The sequence below is a fragment of the Physeter macrocephalus genome, chromosome 14 (genome assembly GCF_002837175.3).
Source record: "Physeter macrocephalus isolate SW-GA chromosome 14, ASM283717v5, whole genome shotgun sequence".
NCBI lineage: Eukaryota > Metazoa > Chordata > Mammalia > Artiodactyla > Physeteridae > Physeter > Physeter macrocephalus.
Window position 1 is genome coordinate 24,198,570 of NC_041227.1, and position 27,937 is coordinate 24,226,506.

Consider the following 27,937-nt stretch of genomic DNA (forward strand, 5'->3'; position numbering starts at 1 on the left):
AAATAATTTTTATTTCATTCAACGTTGAATTATTGTTTCTTCTCTCAGCCTTTAAAATTACTAGGGAGGGAGGTGCACACACACGGGCAAGCTGCGATTAGCCTACAGCTACCTGTAAAAAACAGGTTATTCCATTCTTCCTAGTAGCATTTAAAATTTCAAAGTAAAAACAGCAGTCATATATAATTACACGTTTAACTCACATTATTTTGTAGAAAAACATATAAAATACAAAAAAAAAAGGCAACATCAGGTTAGCAACCTTTAGAACGCTAAAATCCAGATGACCCTGAGGTATGCTGGATCTTAAAATCACTAGAACTACTCCAAAATATATAAATGGGCCCAATCGGAGAAATATAAATATGAACGTGATGAAACAACTGTGACGCAAGCAAGACAGGAAAGAAATCTGAAGGTCGCTCAAGCTTAGACTAGGATAAATGGTGACAGATCCTGGGTGCAATATATTTAGATTCTTGCACTAAATGGTGGTTCAGGAATGGACGTATTAGCAAAGCTCTCCCTGCAGCTTGCAGCCTGTGGGAAAAAAAGCCAAACACATGTGTTGAGCCACTTTTTACTTCATCTGTCAAAATATCTTCTTTTAGAGTCAAAACTTTTATTAAAATACAAAAGGATGTACACTTTACAAACCATTTCATTGTCAGTGCAAATTTTTTCAAAATTTCACATGCAAAATGTATGTAGTTGATGCTGAGAAACATTGTGCTCTTCTCTGAACCCAAACTTTCTCAACTGTTGAAAACTGGCCTCCAGAGGCAACACTTGCTGGAACTGGGCACTCTCCCACTCTTTCTGGCTCTGGTATCCTACTGGCTTTTACAGACCTAAGTAACTTTTCCTGGCTCAGAAAGGTTCCTGGGGAAACCATCCTCGCTCATCTCTTCACTGAGTCAATGAAAAGCCATGCTCTGCAGACCAAGGATGCAGGGCCCGGGGAAGGACCCTGGTCCTGATCCTTGCCCTCCTGATCACAGCACTTCTCCCTTGTTCATTTTGGAGAAGGGCTCCAGCCACACACTCCCTTTATATATTCAGTCTACCCACTTGCATGCTTGACCTTGGCTTAACTTTAATAATCTAAACTGCAATTTGTGAATCATCCATGAAAGCTGAATCTTAGAAACTCATCTTTGTCCCCGCTGGAAACTCGTAAGAGCCACAAAGCCAGCTTTGTTAAGACCTACCCCGATGGACGGAATCTCACTACAGCTTCCCAAATCTCATTCTCCCACCAAAACTGAAAATTAAAGACATCAGCAAATGGAATAAACTGCTCTTCCTCCTTTTCCTCATACCTACATCAAGCCTATCCTCACCAATTCCTGCCGACTGCGAAAAATATTCAAAATAAACCAGGAAAAAGTTAAGGAAAAAAATTTTTAACTTTTAAGGTAAGACATCTTACAGAATTCCAAACTGCTAACAGATCACTTTGCAATTTAAATCTATCTCTTGATACCATTCACAAAGTTCTAGGCTTTGATGGCTAACTTGCTTTGCTTTTCAAATGATCACAGGACAAAGATTTGCCTCTCCCTACCTGCAGAAACATGTCTGTGAAGGCTACTTTCATTTTACAATTCAGAACATCAGAGCATCCAATACAAAAGAAATATAGGTTACTTTAATTTTTAAAATGTGTGTGTATATATATATATGTGTGTATATATATATATATATATATATATATATATATATATATATATATATATATATACATGGTCCTGGAAGAAGGGGCCTAGAACTCTGACTCTAGGGCTGGACCTGCTTACCTAGATAACGAAATTAACGAGGCAACCTGACCACAACCTCAACAAAAAGCTCTGTGCTCCAGGCTAAGGTAACACTGCTTTCCAACTCAGATTAAGCCAAAAGGGAAACGGACCTTCACAAATTATACCTGCATAACAATCTGGCTGAAGGCATCTGGGATAATGGTTCTAAGCACAGTCAAGTTCAATGTAAAAGCACAGAATTCCTCTGTGGGCTTTCTTTCGGACAAGGACCCTGCATATTCAGTTATACTGTCACATGTGAAAACTGAGAAAAAAGCTGCAAGTGTAAGAAATAAATATGAAGTCATCGGGTTTTAAAATTTTATAACCGGACTGCATGAATTCAAAAGTACGACATACTCCTAATTTTAACACAACAGCAACAGTGCCAGACCAGCAAAATGGTGATTCATGAACACTAACCGAAGGCTCAGGTTCAGCTTGGTTCAAAGCAATTACTTCCACTCTGTTGACAGCAGTCAGATTTGGGTCACCCACATACTAGCAAATTAATCTGATTAGGCTGATCAGGCTTAAAGCCTACGTTTTGTTTGTAGACTATGGTGAACTATGGTAAACATCACAAAAGGAGTTCCTTATACCAAATCTCATAAAACAATCATTAAAGAAAAACTTCCCTAGACTCATTTTGGTTATAGCAAAAGAAAACTGCTTCCTTTCCAACACCATATTATATTCTAGAGAGTAAATCCTGAAGAAATACCTATCTTTAAATCAATGAATCAATTACTGAATCACTGAATCTTCATTTAAAAGAAAAAGGGGAAAGGTGTGTTTAGAACACGATTTCACCTGGGGGAAAAACAGGATGAAAATCATAGTCTGAAAACTAAAAGGAGCTGGACTCATCAATCCCCGCAAGCTGAAAAAGAAACATTAGAAGAACTTGTTACTTACTTTACAAAATACTCGGTCTATCTTAAGGATCACCCTCCTGAAGTGTGCCCTAAGCTTTTCTGATCTATAAACAATTTCAGACTGGATCAAGAACCCATGCAGGGCTTCCTAACGCTGTGGTCACCTTTTGTTTCTCAGCTCATTCTGATCTCAACAAGCACCCAGTGAGGGAGGCACTGCAGCCAACATCATCATCCCTGTTTAGCAGGTCAGAACAAGAAAAGGGATCAATTAGCTCAAAAGTCACAAAGCTAGGAGGCACCTAACAAGGACTCCAATCTGATATCCCCCCTGCCAGAATTAGACTTGAACTTGCAGGCATAAATGTTAGGCCAAAAAGTACAGGTCTGAGGACTACATTAAGCCCAGGTCACCTGAGGTATACAGTAAAATGCAGATTTCTAATCTCCTGACTCAGAATTTCTGGTATTGGACTTTAGAAATTATGTCAATCAAGTTCTACAGGTGATTCTGAAGCCCATCAGTTTGAGGACCACCAGCATGAGTGAATCCTAAATCTAAATCCAGCCATCTGTTTACCTATACTGCATGCAACACAGAACTTGCCAAGCAAACCAAGCAGCTTATTCAAGTTCACCGCACCAGTGACCTAACCTGAATTAGTCACATTAGAAGACTGTGCCTCAGCCTAAAGAGTCAGGCCAATGGACTTACTAGGTCAGAGATACACACAGTTATCAGCTTCACTCTTCCCAAGGTAACGTCTCAGCTGACATTACCCAATTATCTTCGCAAACTCCATGCACTCCTGGAGGGATCCTCTTGTAAATTACAAACACATGTGGTATCCAATTCCTTCTTGAAGGTGCGTAACATTTTAAGGAAGGCTTCATACCGTTAACTTCTACAGGAAGTAACGTGGGTGTAACCCTAGTCAAAATCATCAAGTTGGGTTTACAGAGCATCCATAATTGTGGTGGGTACCCTAAAGATCATACAGAAAGCTACCTTCTGACCATTTAACTTTCTTTTATACTGAAAATGGCAGCACGTTCGTCTTTTGAACTCATTTCTTACAGCACAGAATTTTAAAAGGGAAGAAAAATGGTGATGATTTCAGGTTATAGATTGACTGGGTTCACTGCCTTTGAAACATACTTTCAGGAAAAAAAAGTATTGCCCCATGGTATCCACCAAGCTCTGTCCTGTATACCTCTGGAGGAAACAGCCTGAAAAGGTTTCATGGTAGCTAGGCCAAGCCCTGGACTTCTGAAAGACCTCTCACAGTAACATGAGAGTGTGAAACAGCAGGAGGCTGAGAAATGTACTGTGAAGAATGGAGAAAAAAGAAACAGCCTTACAAATAAGCACATTTGAAAAAAAAAAAAAAACAGTGAAGGATTTCAAAAGATCAGTCCTAATTTAAGAAAGAAGCATGGGTACCTTATCATTTGAACCTAAAATAATATATCCAGGGCAAGACAAATTTCAGAAGACATGACACTCTTGAAATACAGAATTTTATTTAGAAACTGTTTAAAGTAGCAAAAAACCCTGTCAAGACAGACCAGGTGGAAAATGGGTTCCCAATAAAATGGAATTTTAGGGCAACAAAAGTCTAAAAGGCCACAAAAGAGAAATAGCACCACTGTTATTTGAACAATGGCTAGTTACTTGCATTTTTTGGCATTGTTAATCACTGAATCTGGGTTTTCCTCTGAATTCCACACAGAGCATGCACTACACAACAATTTTATCATAAAATACCTGTTTGCTACACACATTTTAGGACAAGCTACCACCAGAAACAAATCAATACAAATACATCAGGGGCAGAACAATCTCAGTAGTGGGTAACACACATTTTGCAGAATTCTGCCGAACAAAGGAACTGAATAGGCTGTGGGCAAAGCAAATGAGGGAGTTAAGGAATGAAATATTTTAAATATTAATAATTAACTCAGACATGGTACTGTATTTTCTGCAAAAGAAAATTAACATTTAGTAACACGCTAACATTTTTATCTCCAAAGAGATTAGTGCACTGGTTAAGTATTCCGATAACAGTGGAGGGCTGTGGACAGCAGGTACCGAAAACACCCAGCCTTGCAGATTCCAAGGTAGCAGTGGCCTTCCTTCACTGATCACTCCCTTTGCCAGAGGTCCAGAAAGAACTTGCAGCATGATCACCTGCCTGCTGAACTTCCACTCTAAGCAGCAAACTTTAAGGAGCCAAAGAGGAGTCCCCAGTGGGCAAGGGGAGCAGAGAAGAGAAACATGTTAAATGTAAACTTAAAAGACAGTAAAATGGGACACAACCCCCATTCAAATCCCAGAGATGCGGGCAAGTCCCCAAAAGTAGTTGTTAGATTTAAAAACTGGACACACCTCATTTCAAAAAAACAACAACAACAACAACAAAACACAGTACACAGAAATATCAGGGATAAATGGAAAAACCACCAGAGAAATGTTCTATGAAAATCAAGCTCTTCGACTCAACACGTCTCAGGGCTGAAACACACCCTCTATTCATCCAGGCAACAATGCCTCTTGCTTCTTATCAGGGATGCAACTGGTCAAGGACACTAAATGGCTTTACAAAGCAACTTTTCAAACTTTCCTTTTGGGCCAAGGTCTGGGCCTATGAGGATCAGGCAGCCCCGTGAGGGCTGGGAACAGCAGGTCCCAAAGGTTCCAGGTTCTGGCCCTTCCTTCCCAGACACAATGTCAAACACACAGAAGCTCCTGTCAGGTTAACGTTTTACATTTTGAAATATGGAAGCATCTTTTAAATACTCTTAAGGCATTTATTTATTAAAACGTTCTCTGTCAAGATTTCACATTAGCTTAAAATTCAAACCAGTCTTTACACTTCTCTACTGAGATCTCCCCCTTCTCCAGCCATCAGTGCTACCAACATCCACACAGTGAGCCCCATGGTCAGCCTCTTTGTTTCCTGGGTGAACCAACCAGATGTTAATACTGCTCTGCTACAAGGTAAAAGCTCCTAACTCAAACTTATTGGAAAAGGAGTGAAAAACTTCTGCAAAGTGCACTTTAAGAAGAGGTACTTTTTGCTTATGAAAAGAAACCAGTGAGTCCTCTAAGAATAATAAAAGGGAATATTTTACAGTTAAGCACATGATTTGGAGTGAAGAATTCAGATGATTCTCAGCTGGTCCAGGCTGTTAATACTCTTCTTGTTCCTCCTGCGGGCCCCCTTCATCAGGTATCACAAAGCCTTCCTGAAATGGGAAAATGAGAGGGGAAAGTTATTACTCAACGCTGAATGAAAGATCAGTTTCTACTGTGGGTTCACTTTCCTCATATTTAAAGCCTCTCAAAGTCAACGGTTCTTCCTGTCTCTACCACACACTTGGCATTTAATGGCACAAGGCCAAGTGACCACTATTTTATTAGTTAGGCAGTGGAATCACATCCCACAAAAGGCAAAAACTGAGCACAAATTTACTCTCAATCTTTCAGGGGTGATGGATGTGTACACTGTCTTGATTATGGTGATGATCTCACACATCAAGTTGTACTTAAATATGTGCACTTCATTATGTCAATAAAGTTGTTTAAGAAAATTTACCCTCAAAAATCGCTGAAGTCACCATAATGGTGCCATACCATCTCCTCTCCATAAACTGTCCATACAGCCAGCTTTTCCTTCATTCATTCTTTTGCCTGCACTTAGGAACCATGCACACATGCTACTGCAGGTGTTGCAGGTGTTCTGTTTACCCAAAACACCCACAACACACATAATAGCTGCAAGGCTGAGCCAACATCAGAAGCATGGGAAAATATCACACCCACGGCTCCCACCTCACACTCACTCCAGGGTATCTGGCATGTGCTAATGGCCACACTACCATAAGAATTTAGACTTCCCCTTCAACCCCCATCTTTTTTTTAACTAAATATCTATGGCTAAATTTACTTAAGCTATGACTCCACTAAAATAATACTCAGACTAAATCAAGGACACCTATATCTTCAACCCCTTTGTATTATCTGGCACAGAGCAAGCCCGAAATAAGGATTTATTGAACAAATTATCAACTTTCCAGTCATCTGTCTTAATCCCCCCAAATTCACTTGATATGTTTAGAGCACACTGTTAGTAACAGCATTAATGCTGCCTTATATTTGTATTCTGCCACGTACTACGAAACATGTAGACATATACTGTAGTTTGATCCTAAAGACCTTGCCAGGCATGCAGAAGAATTATAAATAATTGCAGCCATTAAACAGTGGACACAGCAAGATGTCAAATCCTAAATCTAGGGAAAATCAGTTTTCCTTGTTCAGCTAACACAGCATGATTAATATCAGCAGATTCGGCTGTGTAATACACATGGATCCCAAGAAACTTGACCACAAGGCACTCTGGGGAAATAGGAACCAGATACACTCCTGGTTGGGAGGAAAAAGGTACACTCTGACAGCTGTGGGCAGCAGACATCAAATAGGGGCCATGTGCCTGGTTCTCCAGGGCATGCCTAGGGCCCTATTAAAAAGAAGGCAGCACCTCAGGCTGAGGGGTCCAAGCTGAAAGGGGTGGAGTGGGGATAGCGGGGTTAAGAGCACCTTGTGGCACTCACGACCTATCAGTGGTCACAAACTACAGAAGCAGGGCAGCCAGCCACCTGAGTGTCCTATGCCTGCCTCAAAGGCTCACAGACCTCAAGGCAGAGGCTGAAGCTGGGCAGAGGTGCCCTCTCTGGCTGACTTTAAGGGTCAAAGATGAAGTCTTTTGATGAATGTTATGCTGAAACACAACAAGCATCAGTACTGAGTGTGCCGAAACCAACCAGATAAAATTTTTCTATTTTCTCTTAGGTGGCAAAATGGCAAGAAAATATCCTCAACGTCAACACGTACATCTGTGGCATAGAGAATGTCCACAATCCTCTGCAATACAGGGTTGTTTTCCCCCTCGTTCTCCTGGCAAATCAATTCAATGTTCCTTAGCTTTCCAAAGTAGAAATCTCTCTCTTTCTCCAAGTCTTCGACGGTAAGTTTCAACACGTTGACCTGCACAAAACATTAGAAAGGGTTAGACACCTGGCATTCATGCACCAACAGCACATCAGATAAGCTTCTAACCCAAAAGGAGATGTGGGCTTTCAGCAAACTCTCTAACAAGGTCAAAACCCTACTTTAGTTTCATGTCAATTTTCTTCAGCCCCAGATAAATAACATGGGCTTGTTCATGGCACCCTGACTATAACAATTCCCAGGAAAGGACAGGCTATATCGTGGAACATGCACGAATTTCTCAGGGACTAAGACAAGATCAAAGAGAAAAACCCATGGGAGCCTGAGACAAATACAGAAGCAGAATCCACAACCTGGCCCAGCAGAGTGGCTGCCCATCATATACTGAGTCCTTACCAGGGCACTTGGTCAATCAAGTTCAAGTCTTTCTGCAAGTTGAAGTCAATGGTAAGAGAGGGTCTGGTCCAAGGGAGCAGGGTAGAAATGATGAGCCAGGAGGGGAAAACTATCTAAAGATGACTAATACTAGCCAAAGACAGCTAGCACTGAGGCAGGCCTGGGCATGGAAACTCAACGGTTCTTTCTCCCCACAATATGTTGGGGCTAGGGGGCGATCCATGACTCAAAAGAAAAGCATCCTCTGATGAGAGGGTCCCCACATCACTCTCTCTCCCAAGAGAGTTTCAAAAGGGAGAGAAGACAGCAGAGGCAGGGAGCAGACCCCACCACACTCCACCGCTAGCTCCCCTGAGCATCCTGTCAGCTCACACCACCTGTGCGGCAGGATCCTCCAGGAGCCCCACTGAGGGACTCTTAATTTCCACAAAGGGGCAATGAAGAAATAAATCTCAGTGCTTCCGCCAGGACTCTATCCAGCCACAAGTAACAGAAGTTGTAACAACTCTCACAGCCCTTTGTGTATTTTAAGCACAGTATGTCTTCGTTCCAGTATACTCAAATCTATGACGTGAATTCAGTTTAACTCTCACTGAATGCAAATTACATGGCATAGGGTGCAGCATAAAATCCTCACAGGCCTTACAGGCTAGGCCCCCATGGAACGCCGAGCCAGGGAATCAAAGGTGCAGCTGCTGAGAACAATTTGGGTAGCAGGGAATTCTGAGAGCCAGAAGCACCAGAGAAATCTAGTCTACCTTCTGAACTTCTAGCTGCAAAAACAAGCAAACAGCTTATCCAGCTTCTCTGATGAAGAAGCCAGACCCAACCGAAGAGATCAAATCCTGTCCCTTTGTAACCTGCAGTTGAGAAGCATCCAGAGATGATCAGGAGCAGGTGACTGGAACCACCAGGACCATTCTGTCAAAGACTTAATTTCAGTGTTCAACATCAAAGGCCTGAAAAGACCAAACTAGAATCAAGGTTCTAGACACCCTCTCACTATTCCTTTAGCAACCACAGAAATCACTTTTAAAAATAACTGAAAGGATTTCCCTGATGGTCCAGTGGTTAAGACTCTGCACTTCCAATGCAGGGGGCACGGGTTCGATTCCTGGTGGGGGAACTAAGATCCCACATTCCACACGGCCAAAAAATAAACCAAAAAAAATTTTTTTAATAAGTAAAAATAAAAATAATTGAAAGTTTCAATAAAGTACTAACACCACCTAGTCACCAGCAAAACGAAATCATCCATCTGCCCCCACCCTCCCCACCCCTGCTTTAACTGCTATTTGTTGCCTTTCCTTAAACTATCAGTCACTCCCAAAGTGGAGTGAGTACAAGAAGGGGACAAAAGGGCAAGAGTAGACTATCCCCAGTACTGGAAGCTGCCTTGGATCTTCAGCCCAAGGTCCATGAGCCAGGGAAGAGGCCTTCTAGTCACATGAGAAGGAAAGGGAAGTCAAAACAGCTTCACGAGGCACGGTGGCTTGGAGTCCATCTGTACACACACGTTACACTAGTGCCTCCCTCACAAACCCACTGAACCCTTCTCTGGCCTACAAATCAACAAGGGCACCAGAACCCAGCCGGATAGGTCCCACTGGCTGCCAAAGCAGCAGCCCTCCTTGACATCACTCAATAACTATGAATCCACAAGAAACAACACGCATACACTGAGTCATCAGCTTTCATTTGGCACTCCTCTAACTGCTTATTTATAAGGTTATTAAAAATCTGTGGCTAAAAAAAAAAAAAATCTGTGGCTAGTAATCAGCATCACTCTTAGAACACTCTCTTATAGTTAAGTAATAGCTGTAACCTAAGAAGCCCAAGGAGAACACTTTGGGCCTGCACTGGCCAATACAGTAGCTATGAGCCACATGTGGTGTTTTGAGCCCTTGAACTGTGGCCAGCGCAATTGAGACCAGGCTGTAAAGATGAAACACATACTGGATTACAAAGACCTAGTACAATGTTCAAATGTAAAACATCTCACTGATAATTATTTGTAATGATCACATGTCAGAATGTTAATATTTTAGATATATTGGGTAATGTGTTATTTGAATTAATCTAACCTGTTTCTTGTTACTCTTTTCAATGTGGCTACCAGAAAACTTTAAGTTCTGTATATGCCTCACATTTCTGGTTTACATCCTATTTCTACTGAACAGCACTGCTCTGGACTAAAATCAACTAAAAGAACATTTCTCCAGGATGACTTAACAGTGTAGAATCATTGCAGATCTCCCAAAGGCTATGAACACCACAGGTAATTTATGTAGAATACACTGTTCTCCTCTTAGCCCACCAAGCCCATGTGGCTCTACTTTCCGCACATCAGTTGTGTCCCACAACTGACCTCCACACCTTTATCAAGGGTCACCACTTCAAATACTTTCAGGGGTAGAGACATCATGTAAATGAGCCATGGGAGTCAGTAACAGGGTGTGCTCAGGACTTTGGAAACCTGGAAAGAACCTAAAATCCTTCATATTAAAAAAAAATAATAATAAAAATCAAAACCCTGTTCAGGCCGAACAAATCAGTTCTGAGGCAGGGCTGGACCAGCTGGCTGTGAGCTGGGTCCAAACCCCAACTTAGGCTATTTAACCTCTCCGAGCTGCACTGTCCTCTGTAACACTTCTCACGGCTGCTGCAAAAATGAAAGAAAATGCTTAGTAGAGCACTGGCACTCACACTCTAAAAATGGTAGTTTTGTTTTTGCTATTAACAGTTGTATATTTCACCAAAAAAAATCTAACTCCTATGAACTTTTAAAACATACTTCAGAACCTATTTCACTCTATCAAGCCCACAGACAAGAACCATAACAATCACAACTGTCTTTCATCCACTGCCATTTACCCCATTTATCCCAAACACCCTTCCAGGTACTTGGCAAAACATCAGCTCATGAAATCCGCTCAACTACCGTGATCAAAGTATTAGCCCCACTGCATACAAGGCAGTGAATTCGGAGAGGTTAACTGACTTGCCCCAAGTAGAAGTTAAGTGGCAGAGCCAGGATGCGCCCCAAATCTATGCAACCCAAAGCCAGTGCTCCCTCACACCGGACACCAGCTGAACAGCAGTCCCATGGAACCCACTGCATCTTCTCCTGGAGAGCACAAGGCCAACAGAGTGCTGGCTGCCGGGCCTCGGCAATGACACCTCTTTACCCTATTTCTCACTGAGACTGCTTCCTGTGTACACCTGTGCCTGGACACCAACAGTTACAGGGAAGGCTCCTTATTCTCCAGGACTTATGCACTCACAGTGACAGTGCCCACAGGGTGCTTGAGGCTGCCACAACAATGGGGATGGTGACCCAGTCACTTCCACGCTCCCAAGACACCTATGACCATGGGGCACACACAAATCAAAGAATGAAAAAAACCAAATGTGATCTTTGAGCAGGCTTTTGTGTCCTGATTTCCTAGAAGTATGATCTGGGTCACAAGAGGTTCTGGATTAAAGTGAGGCCATTTCCTCCAGGCTTTAGGACTTGGCTTTTAAAAGGCAAGTAAAAGGGTTCAATCCCAAAGTCACAGGAATCACAGAGCATCCTTGATTTTAAATCTGGAATTAATCAAGAGAATCATCCAAAAGCAAACAAACAAATAAAACAACTATAAGAATTAGTGAGAAAATGACTAAAAGTCTAAAATTTGTTCTGATCTACAGAGACCTCTCCCAAGTACCTTCAGGATATTTAATCCTGAAGATGTTTCAAATCACCGACCTATTAAGAACAGAGAAGCAATAGGCTTTGCATACCAGTTCCACTCTCAACTTGATCCTCTAGTGGCCCAGGATTTCAGCAGAGAGACTGCGGAATATTTTTTTAAATTATCATTTAGAAGGGAAATCTATCTTTTGTCAGAGCCAAAATTCAGGAGACATTCTCCGAATCCCACAGAACCCTGACAGCGTTCCAAAGACTTTCAACAGGGTTCCATCGTATGGGCAGGTTTCCAAACAGACATGGGTTTCTAATAGAAATAGATCTAACAGAGCTCAAAAATGCCTGGCCCCTCTCTTCCATCGTCACCTCCAGGCTCACAGTGCCCACCAGCTCCAAAGCGCTCACATGTGTCACGAGGACTGCTTTGGTATGCAGACAAGGCAGGTCTTCCCACAAGAACACGGACAAGCCTCCCTGGTCAGGGCAGCAAGCATCTTTCCCCCAAGGCGGCTCCTGTCTTGGACACATGAGGTGCCTACCTGCTGCATCAATTCGGCTGCTTCGTCATCCCCGTTCCCCACACCAGGATTCTTCCGCACCACGCCCGGGCCAGCCTTAGGGGTTGCAGTAGTTCTGTGTGTTGCAATGGGCCTCTGTGGAGCTGAGAGGAGCAGAGTTGTTGTTTTTTTTTTTAAGAGGAGAAATTTCAAGACAAAAAAGAACCCACCAGACAACAAGAGGAGGCTGTGACCAACTGCCCTCCATAGCTATGCAGTGAGGAGGCCCAACAGAGACATCCCAGCATGCAAGACTGCACCCCATGTTTGCCCAAAGTGGTTTTTCATCCTGGCAGCACATTTAAGTACCAATTTTAGCCACGATCTTTCGTGCTGGGAATAAGTCCTTTGGCGTGGCCTTTTTTCCGCTGGGGTGGACAGGACTATCATCTGAAAGAGGCAAAGTCATCCTGGTACATACAGATGATCTACCTTAACCCAGCTCCAACCACATCCACATACAGGGCAGCTTTACGGAGCAAAGGAAAACTTCAGGCCAGGAGCTCACAGTCCCAGCTGCTGTGGGGTGCCCACAATTCCCCATCTGGAAAATAAGGTGCCTCCTAACTCAGAACCTCAGGCTCCTTGGATTGGGAAGCTTGGATTGGGGTAGAGCCTGCTTTGACCACTAATGACTTCAAAACCCCATCCTGCTTCCCTTTTAAAAGGTGTTTAAAAGGGTTAGGAGGGAAAAGCAGCACACTGACCAGTGCTTAAAGATATCTCTCAGTATGAATGGCCAAAGCAGACAAAGATGAGGAAAAAGCTACAAGGGGCCAATCTATCTACAAGTTAAAATAATTAAGAATAATCAAGAATGGGCTACCTCAAGGTAAATTTATCATTCATGATTTTATTCATTCAGCAAGTATTTTGTAAAGCTTGTACATTATGCCAGGCTTAGTAATATCTCATTTTCCTGACATCCCAAACTGTTCAATAACCATCAGGCCTTTCACCCACAGTAATAGGCATTTCTGCTGGAGGATCTCTAGCATATGTTTAACCTGAAGACTAAATACTTAATGCAAGTCTCCACATGCCTGTTAGCAGCATCTGAAACATGAAATGCACAGGGCTATCTATGCAGTTCCCCATTCTAAGAAGCTAAAGAATAAAAGTACTCAATATTTGGAGAAATCTGAACCCTCATATACTCTGCTGATGGGAAAATAAAATGATTCAGTCACTTTGGAAAACCGTCAGGTAGTTCTGTCAAAGGTTAAACACAGAGTTACCATATGACCCAAGAATTCTGCTCCAAGAGTATATACTCTTGGAGACAACCCTCGGAATGGGAGAAAATATTTGCAAATGAAGCAACTGACAAAGGATTAATCTCCAAAATTTACAAGCAGCTCATGTAGCTCAGTATCAAAAAAACAAACAACCCAATCCAAAAATCGGCAGAAGACCTAAACAGACATTTCTCCAAAGAAGATATACAGATTGCCAACAAACAAATCTCACACCAGTCAGAACGGCCACCGTCAGAATGGCCACTATCAGAATATCTACAAACAATAAATGCTGGAGAGGGTGTGGAGAAAAGGGAATCTTGCACTGTTGGTGGGAATGTAAACTGATACAGCCACTATAGAGAACAGTATGGAGGTTCCTTAAAAAACTAAAAACAGAACTACCATATGACCCAGCAATCCCACTACTGGGCATATACGCTGAGAAAACCATAATTTAAAAAGAGTCATGTACCACAATGTTCATTGCAGCTCTATTTACAATAGCCAGGACATGGAAGCAACCTAAGTGTCCACTGACAGATGAATGGATAAAGAAGATGTGGCACAAATATACAATGGAATATTACTCATCCATAAAAAGAAACGATATTGAGTTATTTGTAGTGAGGTGGATGGACCTAGTCTGTCCTACAGAGCGAAGTAAGTCAGAAAGAGAAAAACAAATACTGTATGCTAACATATATATATGGAATCTAAAAAAAAAAAATGGTTCTGAAGAACCTAGGGGCAGGACAGAAAAAAAACACACAGACGTAGAGAATGGACCTGAGGACACAGGGAGGGGGAAGGATAAGCTGGGACGAAATGGGAGAGTGGCATGGACTTATATATACTACCAAATGTCAAATAGATAGCTAGTGGGATACAACCGCATAGCACAGGGAGATCAGCTCAGTGCTTTGTGACCACCTAGAGGAGTGGGATAGGAAGGGTGGGAGGGAGACACAAGAGGGAGGAGATATGGGGATATATCTATATTTATAGCTGATTCACTTTGTTATAAAGCAGAAACACACCACTGTAAAGCAATTATACTCCAATAAATGTGTTTAAAAAAATTTTTTTTAAAAAGATATATACCCCAAGAGAAAACATATGCCCACACAGAAACTTGTATATGAATGGTCATAGCAGCATTGCTCATAAAAGCTAAAAAATGAAAAGAACTCAAATCACCATCAACTGATGAATAAATAAAATGTGCTACAACCATACAATAGAATGTTATTCAGCCATAAAAAGGAATGGAGTACTGATATATGATACAATATGGATGAACCTTGAAAACATTATGCTCAATGAAAGAAGCCAGACACAAAAGACTATGTATTCTATAATCCCATTCAGAAATGTTCAGAATAAGTAAATCCACAGAGAGTGGATTAGTAGTTGCCTAGGATTGGCAGGGAGGGAGGCGAGTTGGGGGCAAATGGGAAGTGACTGCTATTAAGCACACATGAGGTTTCTTCTGGGGGGTAATGAAAATGTTCTAAAACTGATTATGGCAATAGTAGAACACACCTATGAATGTACTAAAAACCATTCAACTGTATACTTTAAATGGGTGAATTGTATGGTAAGTGAATCAGAGCTCAATAAAGCTATCAAAATTACAAAGTACTCAATGTCCCTCTCTACCTACCAGATGGATCAGCCTCTCTCCCAAGGTACTACACGACTTTAACTAACGTTCTTGTCACCTTCTGAGGAGGAGTTAGCATGTGCAGAACATCCACCCTGCCCCAAAGTATATGTTCTGTGAGTGTACTACTGCAATTTGGGGAAACCTACCAGGACAAGACTTTTAAAGAAAGTCTCTAAAAACAGCCTCCCCCTGACTCCTAGATTCTGCTGGCATCACAGAACTTAGCACTCTAGGGAGGGCAGGGAAGCCGTGACTAAGAGCAGGAAGCTGGTCTGCAGACAGAACAATGACGCAGAGCCAAGAGCAGTCCCCAAGAGACCTAGAATGCTCCTTCAGTTCCTGGGAGTTCAGGTATGGTTGCAACTTCCCATCCGAGGGCTCTAAGATGAAATGCCCTTGTGTTCAAACTCTCTTTTATGTGAGCTAACCTGAGGGACTTCTATTCCAACTAAAGTGTGTTGGCCAAATCGATACAGTAACTCATTCAGGCCTCAAGAACAGTCCTCTAGGGGCAAGTACTGAAATTCCCCTTTTACAGAGGAGGAAACAGCAGGATAGAGGTGAAGTGATTACACAGGGCTCCAGAGATCTAAGAACAAACACAGGGCCCTGATGCCACAATCCATCCCTCGGCCATGTGGCTGGGCTTATGCTCTTTAAGCTCCCTAAGCCTACGGCTACCCAAACCCTTCTGACTGAATACTATAAGAATGAATGTATTTGGAAATGGTATTTTTTTTGTTGTTTTTTTTGTTTGTTTGTTTGTTTGTTTTTTGTGGTACGCAGGCCTCTCACTGTCGTGGCCTCTCCCGTTGCGGAGAACAGGCTCCGGACGCGCAGGCTCAGCGGCCATGGCTCACGGGCCCAGCCGCTCTGCAGCATGTGGGATCTTCCCAGACCAGGGCACGAACCCGTGTCCCCTGCATTGGCAGGCGGACTCTCAACCACTGTGCCACCCGGGAAGCCCTGGAAATGGTATTTTTTGTGTGTGGGTTTTTGGGGTTTTTTTGGTTTGTTTGTTTGTTTGTTTTACCTGCACTGCTAGAGCTGAGAGGTTTCTTCGGTTTGTTCAGAGCTGGAGCAACAAGGGAGGGGGCCACCGCAGTTTCTTGACCTTGTCTGGCAGCTACAGGGTCATAGTCTTTCCCATCATAGTTTGCATCAAAAAACTTCTTGAACCACTGAACGAATTCAAAATTGTCCTGAAACTTGCCTTTTACTAATTTGTCCACAGGAATTATCTGCAGAGAAACACAAGACTATTTAGCCCAAAGCAAGAAGAAGCTTCTGGCAAGCATCAAACATCTCCATCAAATCAGTATAAAGCTCTGCCAAAGGAGAAAAAAATATTTTAGAGGCAAGAACTAAGTGCTAAGTAAGCCCCTGGAAGTTTGTAGAGCAAGTTTCATTCAATTTGCCTTCCACAGAGAACTTAACAACAGCCAGTCCCCCTCCAAGTCCATCAAAAGAAATGAGAAATGCAAAAGAAACAAGTATCATACATAAGTCACATATACACATCCAAACACATCCTAAGATATGTCATTCCACTGTAAAGAGTAAAGCTCCCATGGAACTTGCACGGCCACGGTGCCTGTCACAAGGTATGAAATCCAGAGCACAAACTAACCACAGGCATCCACGATGAACTGTGCTAAAAAAAATTCTGTCTTAAAAATAGGTCAACGTACGGAATCAGTCCTGGGATAGACTTCTACAAAATGGTATGTTTTTCAAGTAATTCCAGTCCTATTAAAACATACTTTAAAGGACCTGTAAGTTTTTTATTGTACAAGAATACTGTGTTATCAGGTATTACTTCAAATGGTGGGACTGCTGGCCAGAGCTTAACTATCTTTTAACTCTTCAAGGATTCCAGTTACAATCTGAACTATATCCACCCATCTGAGCAAATAATTTTTAAAAAATTTCTGTGTGATACTGAAACATTTACAAATAAAATGTTATGTCTGTAACTCACTTCAAAATAATCCACGAGTACAGGGGGTGGGATAGAGGTATACATGAAACAAAATTGGCCCTGAGTTGATAATCACTGAGGTACATGGGAGATCACTGCACTATTCTAACTTATATACTTCAAAAATTTTCCTTATTCAAAAAAATAAATTCCATAAAAAGAAAAAGAAAAATTATTTTAGATAATAAGCTACACCTAGTTTAAACTATGCCTGATAACTAAATGATATTCTTCCAACACAAATGTGTATTTTATATATTGTACAGAGACAGAACTAAAATAAAAATAAGACTGATTTCAAAGTAAATAAAAACCAGATACAGCAGCAAGATAATCAGAGGACGATTACAAGCTTTACTAAAAAAAATGTCCCCCCCAAAAATGGCTTAAAGGATAAGCCCTTCTAATGGGGGGAAACTACTTAATTTTGCAATAATCTGTTATCTACTAAAACAAAGCTATTTACCCTAGTGAAGCCTGGTGGTCTGTGTTTCTGGTAGCTTCAAATAACCTTGGGGACAAAAGGGAACATTCCAGCACCTGCCAGCCATCTTCTTTGTACTTTGCTATAAAAATCAAGTAGTTCTAGAATCTTCTCTATTAGAGCTACTTATTCTACCATATGGTATGCTTTACAGAAGTAAATTCAGAGATTAAACGAGTTAGACCTCAGACTAATAGAGATTAAACAGTAATAAATTTTTTTTTTTTAAATCATGGGTACAGATTTACAGATTGATCTTTCAGACAGTTACCAACTTCATGATGAAGAAAGAAGACCGTAAGGGAACCAGGGGTAGGAGAACAGGGAAACTTTGCTCCCAGTAAATTCTGTCAACTGGAGAAAAGATAACCATACAAATTGGGAAAAGAAAAACAAAAATGTCCAAAGTCATAGCCCAGAATCTGTATCTTTAGTAATTACCACTAGTTAAGAAACACCCTAAATGAAAGAATAAAGTTTACTTACTTTGTCAACACCCATCCTCTTAAAACCTGCTTGTAGTATTTTGAAGTTCTGGATGTATTCGTGTTCTAGCTTAGCTTGGAATTTCACTTTCTTCAAGGCAATGGAGCCAGGGAACAGCATGTCCATAAACTGACAATAGGCAGCCCCTGAATGAGTAACAGAAGAAAATACACACCAGGTCATTAAATGCAGTAGCTATTAAAGCAGCAGGGTGAAAATTTACCCAAACCTGCTTAACCCACTAAATTTTAAAAGTTGTGAAGTGGACTTACAAAACCCCAGAGCTTCGATTACCACTTGACTTCGAAATTGATAATAGGACTGTGGTTTTAGCTGGTAAGTTCTACAACACACTTGCAACCTGGAACCCCATGACGAGAAGAGGAATGTTCCCATGAAATTTTAAAACTTTACAAGAAAACCAGCATGACAATAAAATGACAACTACAAAGAAAAATGAATGTCAGCGGGAGGAGGGATTTCCCCTGTATTTCAAAGATCCATCCTCTGACACAGGTTTAAAAAAAAAGTTTTTTCTAAGATGTTTGCCTCCCTGAGCTTTTTACATCTCTAAATAAACTTACCTATCATTTTATAAACAAAGTTGAATAGAAGACATTTTTGTGTTCCTCCATTTCAATTTTAAAGGCCACTATAAGAAATTATTGCATATATTTCATCCCATTTGCTCCCAATTTCACTCCTTCCTCCACTTGCCCATTTTTACCCATCACCACCCCCAAAAGTGTTTTCTTGGCACTTAATATTTCCAGGAATGTTACTTCTCTAATGCCTGTATTAGGAGAGTACACTCTCCTAATACAGGGCAGGCTTCATGTGCACTTACTGCCCTTTCAGGAAAGGAGGCAAGAAATCCAGTGACTAAGCAATAGGTGTTCTGGAAAACGAGGCCGCCTTAATATGCATATTCAACATATTTTACATCAGGCCAAATTGGCTCCTTGCCAGATCTGGCATAAACAGTGCCATTATCATTATTTTTGGAAAGATACAAAGAAAGCAGAGGCACTTCAATGACCAGAGTGACATGCTTAGTAGAAAGGAGCACCAGAAAGTGAAAGCCTGATTCTTGAGGTGGCTGATTTATTTACTCATCCAACAGAAATATACTGTGGGAATTATGTACCAGGCAATGAATTAGCAATATTTATGCTTCTTAAAATGGAAGCACTGGGCTTCCCTGGTGGCGCAGTGGTTGGGAGTCCACCTGCCAATGCAGAGGACACAGGTTCGATCCCTGGTCCGGAAAGATCCCACATGCCCCATGCGCCACAACTACTGAGCCTGTACTCTAGAGCCCACGAGCCACAATTACTGAAGCCCAGGCGCCACAACTACTGAAGCCTGCGCACCTAGAGCCCGTGCTCCACAACAAGAGAAGCCACCACAATGAGAAGCCCACGCACCACAACGAAGAGTAGCCCCCGCTTGCCGCAACTAGCGAAAGCCTGCTTGGAGCAATGAAGACTCTACGCAGCCAAATATGAATAAGTAAAATAAATAAATTTATTTTTTAAAAATAAATAAATAAAATAATGGAGATTTAAAAGTCATAATTTACTAATTGAAATGTACAGATCTGGTTTGGATCCTGATGCATACACATCAACTTAAAACACACACACACAGGAGATAATCTATTAAGCATCTATACCCACAGCACTGCTTTACACATGAAAGATATTCTTTCTGAACCAGCAAAATAATGTGCATTTACTAAATTCTCAGGCCATTCGTGGGACTTTCCATTCAAAACAGCAGTCATCTGCTTCTCAGAAAAAACCTGCTTGAAGAATGCTGTTTTTATTTTACTGATAGAAGAATCCTTACAGCCATTATAAATGTAAAAACTGAGAACCAAAAACTGTGGCCAAAGACTAAAGAGGCAAGAGACCAAGCTTAGAACCAGACCCCAGGTATCCTGACTCCCTGTCCATTGCTCTTTTCCATGTCATTATACACCATATTAGAACACCCTACCCTGGAATAAAGAAGCATTTCCTGAATCAGGGAAGAAAGAGGTATACCATGCTGTTACACTCTGACTGAAACAGAGTTAACAAAGAAAAATACTAAGACCCCACTAAAAATAGACAAATCACACAAAAAAATGTAAACAGCTGATAAACACATGGGGAGCCAACCTAAGGAAATGATTATTTTAAAAAAACATAGCCTGGCAGTCCAGTGGTTAGGACTCTGCACTTTCACTGTCGAGGGCCTGGGTTCAATCACTGGTCAGGGAACTAAGATCCCACAAGCCACCAGTGCAGAAAAAAAAAAAAAAAGTAAATTTAATAAAGTAATACCAATTTTTAAAAAATACAGTAAAGATTTACACATGAAACTTGTGTAACTTTATTTACAAGAGTAAAAAATGGAAGCAACCGGGCTTCCCTGGTGGCGCAGTGGTTGAGAGTCTGCCTGCCGATGCAGGGGACACGGGTTTGTGCCCCGGTCCGGGAAGATCCCACATGCCGCGGAGCGGCTGGGCCCGTGAGCCATGGCGGCTGAGCCTGCGCGTCCGGAGCCTGTGCTCCGCCACGGGAGAGGCCACAACAGTGAGAGGACCGTGTACCACAAAAAAAAAAAAAAAAAAAAAGGAAGCAACCTGTATGTCCAAAAGTAGAAGCAATCAATTACATAATTTGCACACCATCACCTAAGAGAATATTATGCAAGCATTCAAAGCACATTTTTTTAAAATTGTGGGGGGAAAAGCTCAAGATTTAATATTACAAGAAAAAGCAAGACACAAAAACATATCTATAAAATGTCTTGATATATGTAAAAATATCCATGTTAATATATATGCATAGAAAAAAAAAAGACTAGAAGAAAACACAATGTGGAGACTTCCCTGGTGGTCCAGTGGTAAAGAATCCACCTTCCAATGCAGGGAACGTGGATTCAATCCCTGCTCAGGGAACTAAGATCCCACATGCCCCGGGGCAACTAAGCCCATTAGCCACAACTACTAAGCTTGCGTGCCTCAACGAGAGAGCCCGCGTGCCACAACTAGAAAGAGAAAACCCACATGCCACAACTAGAGAGATGCCCGCGAAATGCAAGGAAAGATGCCGCGTGTCTCAACGAAGATCCCGCGTGCCACAACTAAGACCTGGCGCAGCCAAAAATAAATAAATTAAATAAATAAATATTAAAAAACAGAAAGAAAACACAGTGTACTAGATTAAACCATACAAAGTTATTGTTTTGTAGATCAAAAATGAATGAACGGTGGCCATCTCTGGGGACTGGTACTGAATACATTCTATTTTAAAAATATTAATTATGTACTACAATGAATATTACTTTTATAATCAGAACACAAAAAAAGGTAAATGTTTTTTACAAAGAAGTCTGTCAGCTGCTTTTTTACAAAAGGGCTCAAAACTCCTGGCCTGTAGATGTCTCAGCTTGTTTCAGAAGAGGTTAAAAGAGGGCTTTCCTTCCATTCTCTGCCTTAATAACAAAGGCTGGCAACATAAGCAGAGTAAGAAGAGGACCCCTCAGGTCTTCCTTGGTGGTGCAGTGCTTGGGAATCCACCTGCCAATGCAGGGGACGTGGGTTCAATCCCTGGTCCGGGAAGATCCCACAGGCCTCGGAGCAACTAAGCCCGTGAGCCACAACTACTGAGCTTGCGCGTCTGGAGCCTGTGCTCCGCAACAAGATATGCCGCGATAGTGAGAGGCCCGCGCACCGCGATGAAGAGTGGCCCGCGCTCGCCGCAACTAGAGAAAGCCCTCGCACAGAAATGAAGATCCAACACAGGCAAAAATTAAAAAAATAAAAAATAAAGAAGTTAAATTTGTGATATCACACCAATTACACATTATTATTTTTTAAAAAAATTTACATCATATGTAAAGCATTCTTAAAAGAGTCAGCCTGGAGACATTTTAACAAGTGAAACATAATCCTATTTTAATTTTAAAAGCAAGAAACAAAACCGTACAGCACTGTGTGCTTGTAGTTGTTACTTACTGCAACAGTCTGTAATAGCAATAGACTGGAAACAAACTAAATGTCCATTAATAGGGGAATGATCCAAGGAAATTATGGTACTACACAGTCATGAAAGAAAAAAGAAAGTGGCAACTGCTACATGGATATGGAACACTCTCCAGAGAGTCCAGTGCAATTAAACACTACCACTTGTGTAAAAGGGGGGAAGAGAACACACACACAAAATACAGACAGATGGATGTTTCTGCTTGTATACACTCTCTCTGGAGGCCACCCAGCTGATAACACTGGTTACTTCTGGGTTGGGGAACTGGGTGGCTAGTAGATGGGCTTACTTTTCACAGGGAGACTTTTTGCTGTTTATCTTTTTGTTCCTTTTGAATTTTAAACCATTTGAGACTTTCAGTTATTCAAAAAGTATGTCAATTAACATGTTCTAAAATTATAGAAAACACTGAACGTACAGCTAAAATGAGTAACCTTGGGCAAGCTGTTTAACTTCTCTGTCTCAGTTTCTCTATCTATAAAATGGGGATGACAGTCCTTACCTCCCCCCCCACCCCCCCACGCCAAGGTTATATAGGTAAAGCACTTTAGAAAGTGCCTGGCCTATAGTAAGAGTTCAATAAATAAAACCATAATTAGGGGGAAAAAAAATACAGCTAAAAGATAACAATGACTATCACTTGTGACAATACAGCAGATTATGGTTTTCTTCTTAATGTTTCTATGAAGAAGACCTAATTACTTATAATCAGAAGAAAATAAGTTTCTTGTCTCTTGCTTTAATTAACACCAAGAGGTACTTGAAGAATTAGGCAAAATAATTTAAAGAGATACTTCCTTGAGCAGAGAAGTGACAATAAAAAATGGTCTCCTGAAAGGTTGCAGACTGATACAATAAAAGAAGAGTGGGGGAGGGGAGCCTGCAGGGAAGTAGGGCCCTGTTAGGAGGTCACTATGGCAGCAGCCTGCAAACTGAGAAGGGATTACAGCAAAAGACCCTGCAGAAGACTCAGAGAACTTTGTGAGTTAGCCTAAAAAGATGATTCTCAGGCCTGCGACACTAGACGAATGGTGGAATTATGGCCCAAAATGGAGTGTCTGGAAAAGGGAGCCAACTTGAGGAGAAAACAAAGTGGGTGAGGCCTGGTCAGGCTCCTGGTCTCACTCTCAGAGCAGCTCTGGGAGCAAGACTGACAAGCTATTTTATATCAACTCAAGGGCTGGCAGGGCCCCACAATGAGCTAAGAAAAATGGAAACCTAGCTTTTGCCTGGGAGCATCCAAACACCTCTCCTACTCTGTACAGCACAGACTATGAAGGAGGCCAGGATGGAGGGGAGAAGGCAAGGAAGGGGAATCCGAGAACATTCAGTGAGGGCCATCTGACATGTTCAGAGCACCATGCCGGGCCCTTGGAAAAGCGCAGAGGGGCCTGATCGTGGACTGGAATCTAAGGAAGAGAGGAATGGAAAGCAAATGGCACCCCCACCCCCACCCCTTCTTTTGGGCCACACCTCCTGGCTTGCAGGATCTTAGCTCCCCAACCAGGGACTGAACCCAGGCCACGGCAGTGAAAGCCTAGAATCCTAACCACTAGGCCACCAGCGAACTCCCTTTTTTTTTCAGCATCCCCCTTCTGACACAAGCGATCCCATCAGAATCTTTCTCTGTGATCAGGGTTTTTTCCTTGATGACTATCTTTTCAAAATACTTGACTAACTCTCCAAAACAGAGAGACTACGGAATGTAATGAATCTTGAAACAAGCGGCCACTCTATCACTGAAAGTCATCCTCACCTTATCTCATTACAAGAGCCAAGCAATGGCTCACTTCACTGTTGGAGGCAGGGAGCCCACAATGCTGATAAAACTCAGCCATTTCACAGGCAGCCAGCACATGAATAGTGTACAACCTCAGAGCTTTGCCCTCTCAAGGGAAAAACCTATTCCTACCTTTCAAAGCTTGGGCTTGGTAGAGAATTCTGATCTGCATGACCCCCTGCTCATCAGAGGTAAGATCAGGAGGGACCAGGCTCCAGTGTTAAACGTCACTCGGATTCTCCTCGGGCCTCAGTAAACACGAGAATCTGAGGAGCCTCACTTTCTCTCTGACTCCAATCCCCAGGCAGCAGACCTTTTTCAGGGACACGGTGTCTGCAGCTCATCCTGTTTGGTCTCATACTGGAAGCTGAGACCCCATTTCCTAAACGTCAATGTGAAACACAACACAACCTTCTACATACTCTGAGAAAAGTCCCACACGGCTCTCAAGAGGTGAACTAGCTGTGAACAGAAGTTTGTTTATAAATCACGTGCATAAGTATTGTGCACTGGGACTTCCCTGGTGGTTAAGAATCCACCTGCCAACGCAGGGGACACGGGTTTGAGCCCTGGTCTGGGAAGAACCCACATGCCACAGAGCAACTAAGCCTGTGCACCACAACTACTGAGCCTGTGCTCTAGAGCCCATGAGCCACAACTACTGAGCCCACGTGCCACAACTACTGAAGCCCGCACGCCTAGAGCCCGTGCTCCACAACAAGAGAAGCCACCACAATGAGAAGCCCCCTCACCGCAATGAAGAGTAGCTCCCGCTCGCCGCAACTAGAGAAAGCCCGCACGCAGCAACGAAGACCCAACGCAGCCAAAATTAAATAAATAAATAATTTTTTTTTTTTTTTAAAGAAGTATTCTGCACGTTCTACTGGGGAAAAGCCCTTTATCTAGGATAAGAAAAATGGTAGGCAGCAGGCAAAGTTGAAACTCTTCACAGATTTTTAATGAGACAATATCATTATAATTGATAATATGTAATTTACGTTTGTTCAACTCTCCTCCAAATGCTTCTTTTAAAAAGACAGAGCATGTATACAGGAGAAGGAGTACAGGCTGTGTGGTCAGAAAGATCCTGGGTTCAAAATCAGGCTCTATAACGTCTAAGCTGTGCCCCATGCAGTCTCCTCCTGTGTAAAACGAGAATGTGTCCTGCCCCTTGAGAGATCTAGGTTCACCTCAAGGGTCTGGTGCAGAATCAGTATCTGAGAGCTATTTTTACAGGTGAGCCTCACAACAGCGCAAAAGGTGAACCAGATCCTACTACCCCAGTTTATAGATGACGAACCAGAACATTATGGGACTCGGGACTTCCCTGGTGGTCCAGTGGTTAAGACTCTGTGCTTCCAATGCAGGGGGTGTGGGTTCAATCCCTGGTTGGGGAACTAAGATCCCACATGCTGCACGGAGCAGCCAAGAAATAAAAATAAGTAAATAAGAATAAAATAATTATTGGGGCTCGTCCAAAGTCACATGGCTCAGTGCAGACTGAAGTCTCTTCATGCCCAGTCCTGATTACTCGTGACAGCTCACTGTCTGAATGAGACAAATCTGGAGCCAGATCAGCACATACACAACTTATCTACATGTGAAAAGAGATCTCATTTTTGAATTAACTAAGTGAAACACATCTTGGAGTATATTTATAATAGAAAGAGGCAATTTTTAGGGAGAAACTGCTGGTGAAAAAGCTGGCTCCAATGAAAACTAAGATGATCTCATCCCCCCCATTAATCACGAGGCAAACAAGTGCTTTAAAAGCCTCCCACAAATGGGCATGTGGCAGTGAAACTGAGGAAATTAACAGAAAGTAGGGGGAAAGCAGCACAGATCTAAGACTAACAGCCAGTGCCTACGACTAACAAAGCAACTGATGTTTAATAAGCATGGCTCCTGGGCAACCCTGTCTCACTGCACAACTTCACATCGAGCCTCTATGACTATCTATAAAACTGAGATTAAATCTCACAGGAGAGGGATTTCCCTGGTGGTCCAGTGGCTAAGACTCCATGCTCCCTATGCAGGGGGCCCAGGTTCAAGCCCTGGTCAGGAAACGAAATCCCACATGCCACAACTAAGAGTTCGCATGCCACAACTAAAGATCCCTGGGCACTTCCCTGGTGGTCCAGTGGTTAAGAATCCACCTTCCAGGGACTTCTCTGGTGGCACAGTGGTTAAGAATCCACCTGCCAGGGCTTCCCTGGTGGCGCAGCGGTTGCGCGTCCGCCTGCCGATGCAGGGGAACTGGGTTCGCGCCCCGGTCTGGGAGGATCCCACATGCCGCGGAGCGGCTGGGCCCGTGAGCCATGGCCGCTGAGCCTGCGCGTCCGGAGCCTGTCCTCCGCAACGGGAAAGGCCGCAGCAGAGGGAGGCCCGCATACCACAAAAAAAAAAAAAAAAAAAAAAAAAAAAAAAAGAATCCACCTGCCAATGACACAGGTTCGACCCCTGGTCCAGGAAGATCTCACATGCTGCAAAGCAACTAAGCCCGTGTGCCACAACTACTGAGACCGCATGCCACAACTACTGAAGCCTGCGCGCCTAAAGCCTGTGCTCCGCAACAAGAGAAGCCACCACAATGAGAAGCCCGCGCACCGCAACAAAGAGTAGCACCGGCTCGACACAACTAGTGAAAGCCCACGTGCAGCAATGAACACCCAGTGCAGCCAAAAAAAACAAAAAGAATCCACCTTCCAATGCAGGGGACACGGGTTCAATCCCTGGTCAGGGAACTAAGATCCCACATGCCGCAGGGCAACTAAGCCCACACGCCGCAACTACTGATCCCGCACCGCAACTAGAGAAGCCTGTGTGCCGCAAAGAGCCCACGTGCTGCAACTGAGACCCGACGCAGCTAAATAAATAAATAAATGTAAATAAATTTAAGAAAAAACAAAAACAACAAAAAAACGAGGTATGCCTGTACACTTCTACAATCATCTGAAAGTTTACAAAACTTAATAAAAAAAAAAGTCACGTGCTGCAACTAAGATCCCACTCAGCCAAAACTAAATAAATAGATTTATTTTTAAAAAAAGAAAAAAGAAAGAAAAGTTGGAAATAACCTAAATGTCCAAAAATGGGGACGATATTAAACAACTCCACCATATCTACAGAAATAAACAGTATACAGCCATTAAACGTAATTATTTCCAAGACAGTGAAAGACACTAGAGAATATCCACAATTTAATGTTAAGTGAAAAAAAGCTGGAATATATACAAATATATATGTGCACAGAAAACACCCAAACAGTGGCTTTCTCTAAATGAAACAACCAGCATTTTTTATTTTCTTCTCTCTAGTTTTCTAAAGGTTATACAATTAGTATAGACAGAAACAGAACATGTTCTTGTTCTTGTTTTAAATCATTACCTCTCTGCCGGATTCTTAGTAATCAGTAGGTCAATAAAGTTGTGGCTGAAATGGCAAACTTACCTGAGTTTGGGCTTGTGCTACCTGGGAGTAAGAAACGCCACTGAGGGCTTCCTGGTGGCACAGTGGTTAAAGAACCTGCCTGCCAATGCAGGGGACATGGGTTTGAGCCCTGGTCCGGGAAGATCCCACATGCGGTGGAGCAACTAAGCCCATGAACCACAACTACTGAGCCTGTGCTCTAGAGCCCGTGAGCCACAACTACTGAGCCCACGTGCCACAATTACTGAAGCCTGCGCGCCTAGAGCCCGTGCTCCACAACGAGAGAAGCCACTGCAATGATAAGCCCGCGCACCACAATGAAGAGTAGCCCCCACTCGCCACAACTAGAGAAAAGCCCACACGCAGCAACAAAGACCCAATGCAACCAAAAATAAATAATAAATAAATAATTTTTTAAAAAAAAGAAACACCACTGATAAACTAATATAGAACTAGAACAACTACAATTATTGTCCTTAAATAAGTCACTTC

At 42.4% G+C, this 27,937-nt stretch overlaps 1 protein-coding gene across 4 annotated transcripts in view; it reads right to left on the bottom strand.

Moving 5' to 3' along the window:
- Positions 1-40: 40 nt before the first annotated feature.
- MAPRE1 (microtubule associated protein RP/EB family member 1) overlaps positions 41-27,937 on the bottom strand; it is a 33,098-nt gene continuing 5,201 nt past the window's right edge. For 3 of the 4 annotated variants that reach the window (XM_024128398.2, XM_024128399.3, XM_007122358.3), the window contains exons 3-7: positions 18,200-18,345; positions 16,282-16,489; positions 12,324-12,445; positions 7,578-7,730; positions 4,183-5,929 (exon numbers count right to left, since the gene is read on the bottom strand). In XM_024128398.2, the coding sequence (XP_023984166.1) occupies positions 5,873-5,929; positions 7,578-7,730; positions 12,324-12,445; positions 16,282-16,489; positions 18,200-18,345 (686 nt within the window). In that variant the 3' untranslated portion in view covers positions 4,183-5,872. Of the gene's footprint in view, positions 541-4,182; positions 5,930-7,577; positions 7,731-12,323; positions 12,446-16,281; positions 16,490-18,199; positions 18,346-27,937 lie in introns of those variants that run through there. The other variant, XM_028498740.2, reaches the window with a different exon arrangement.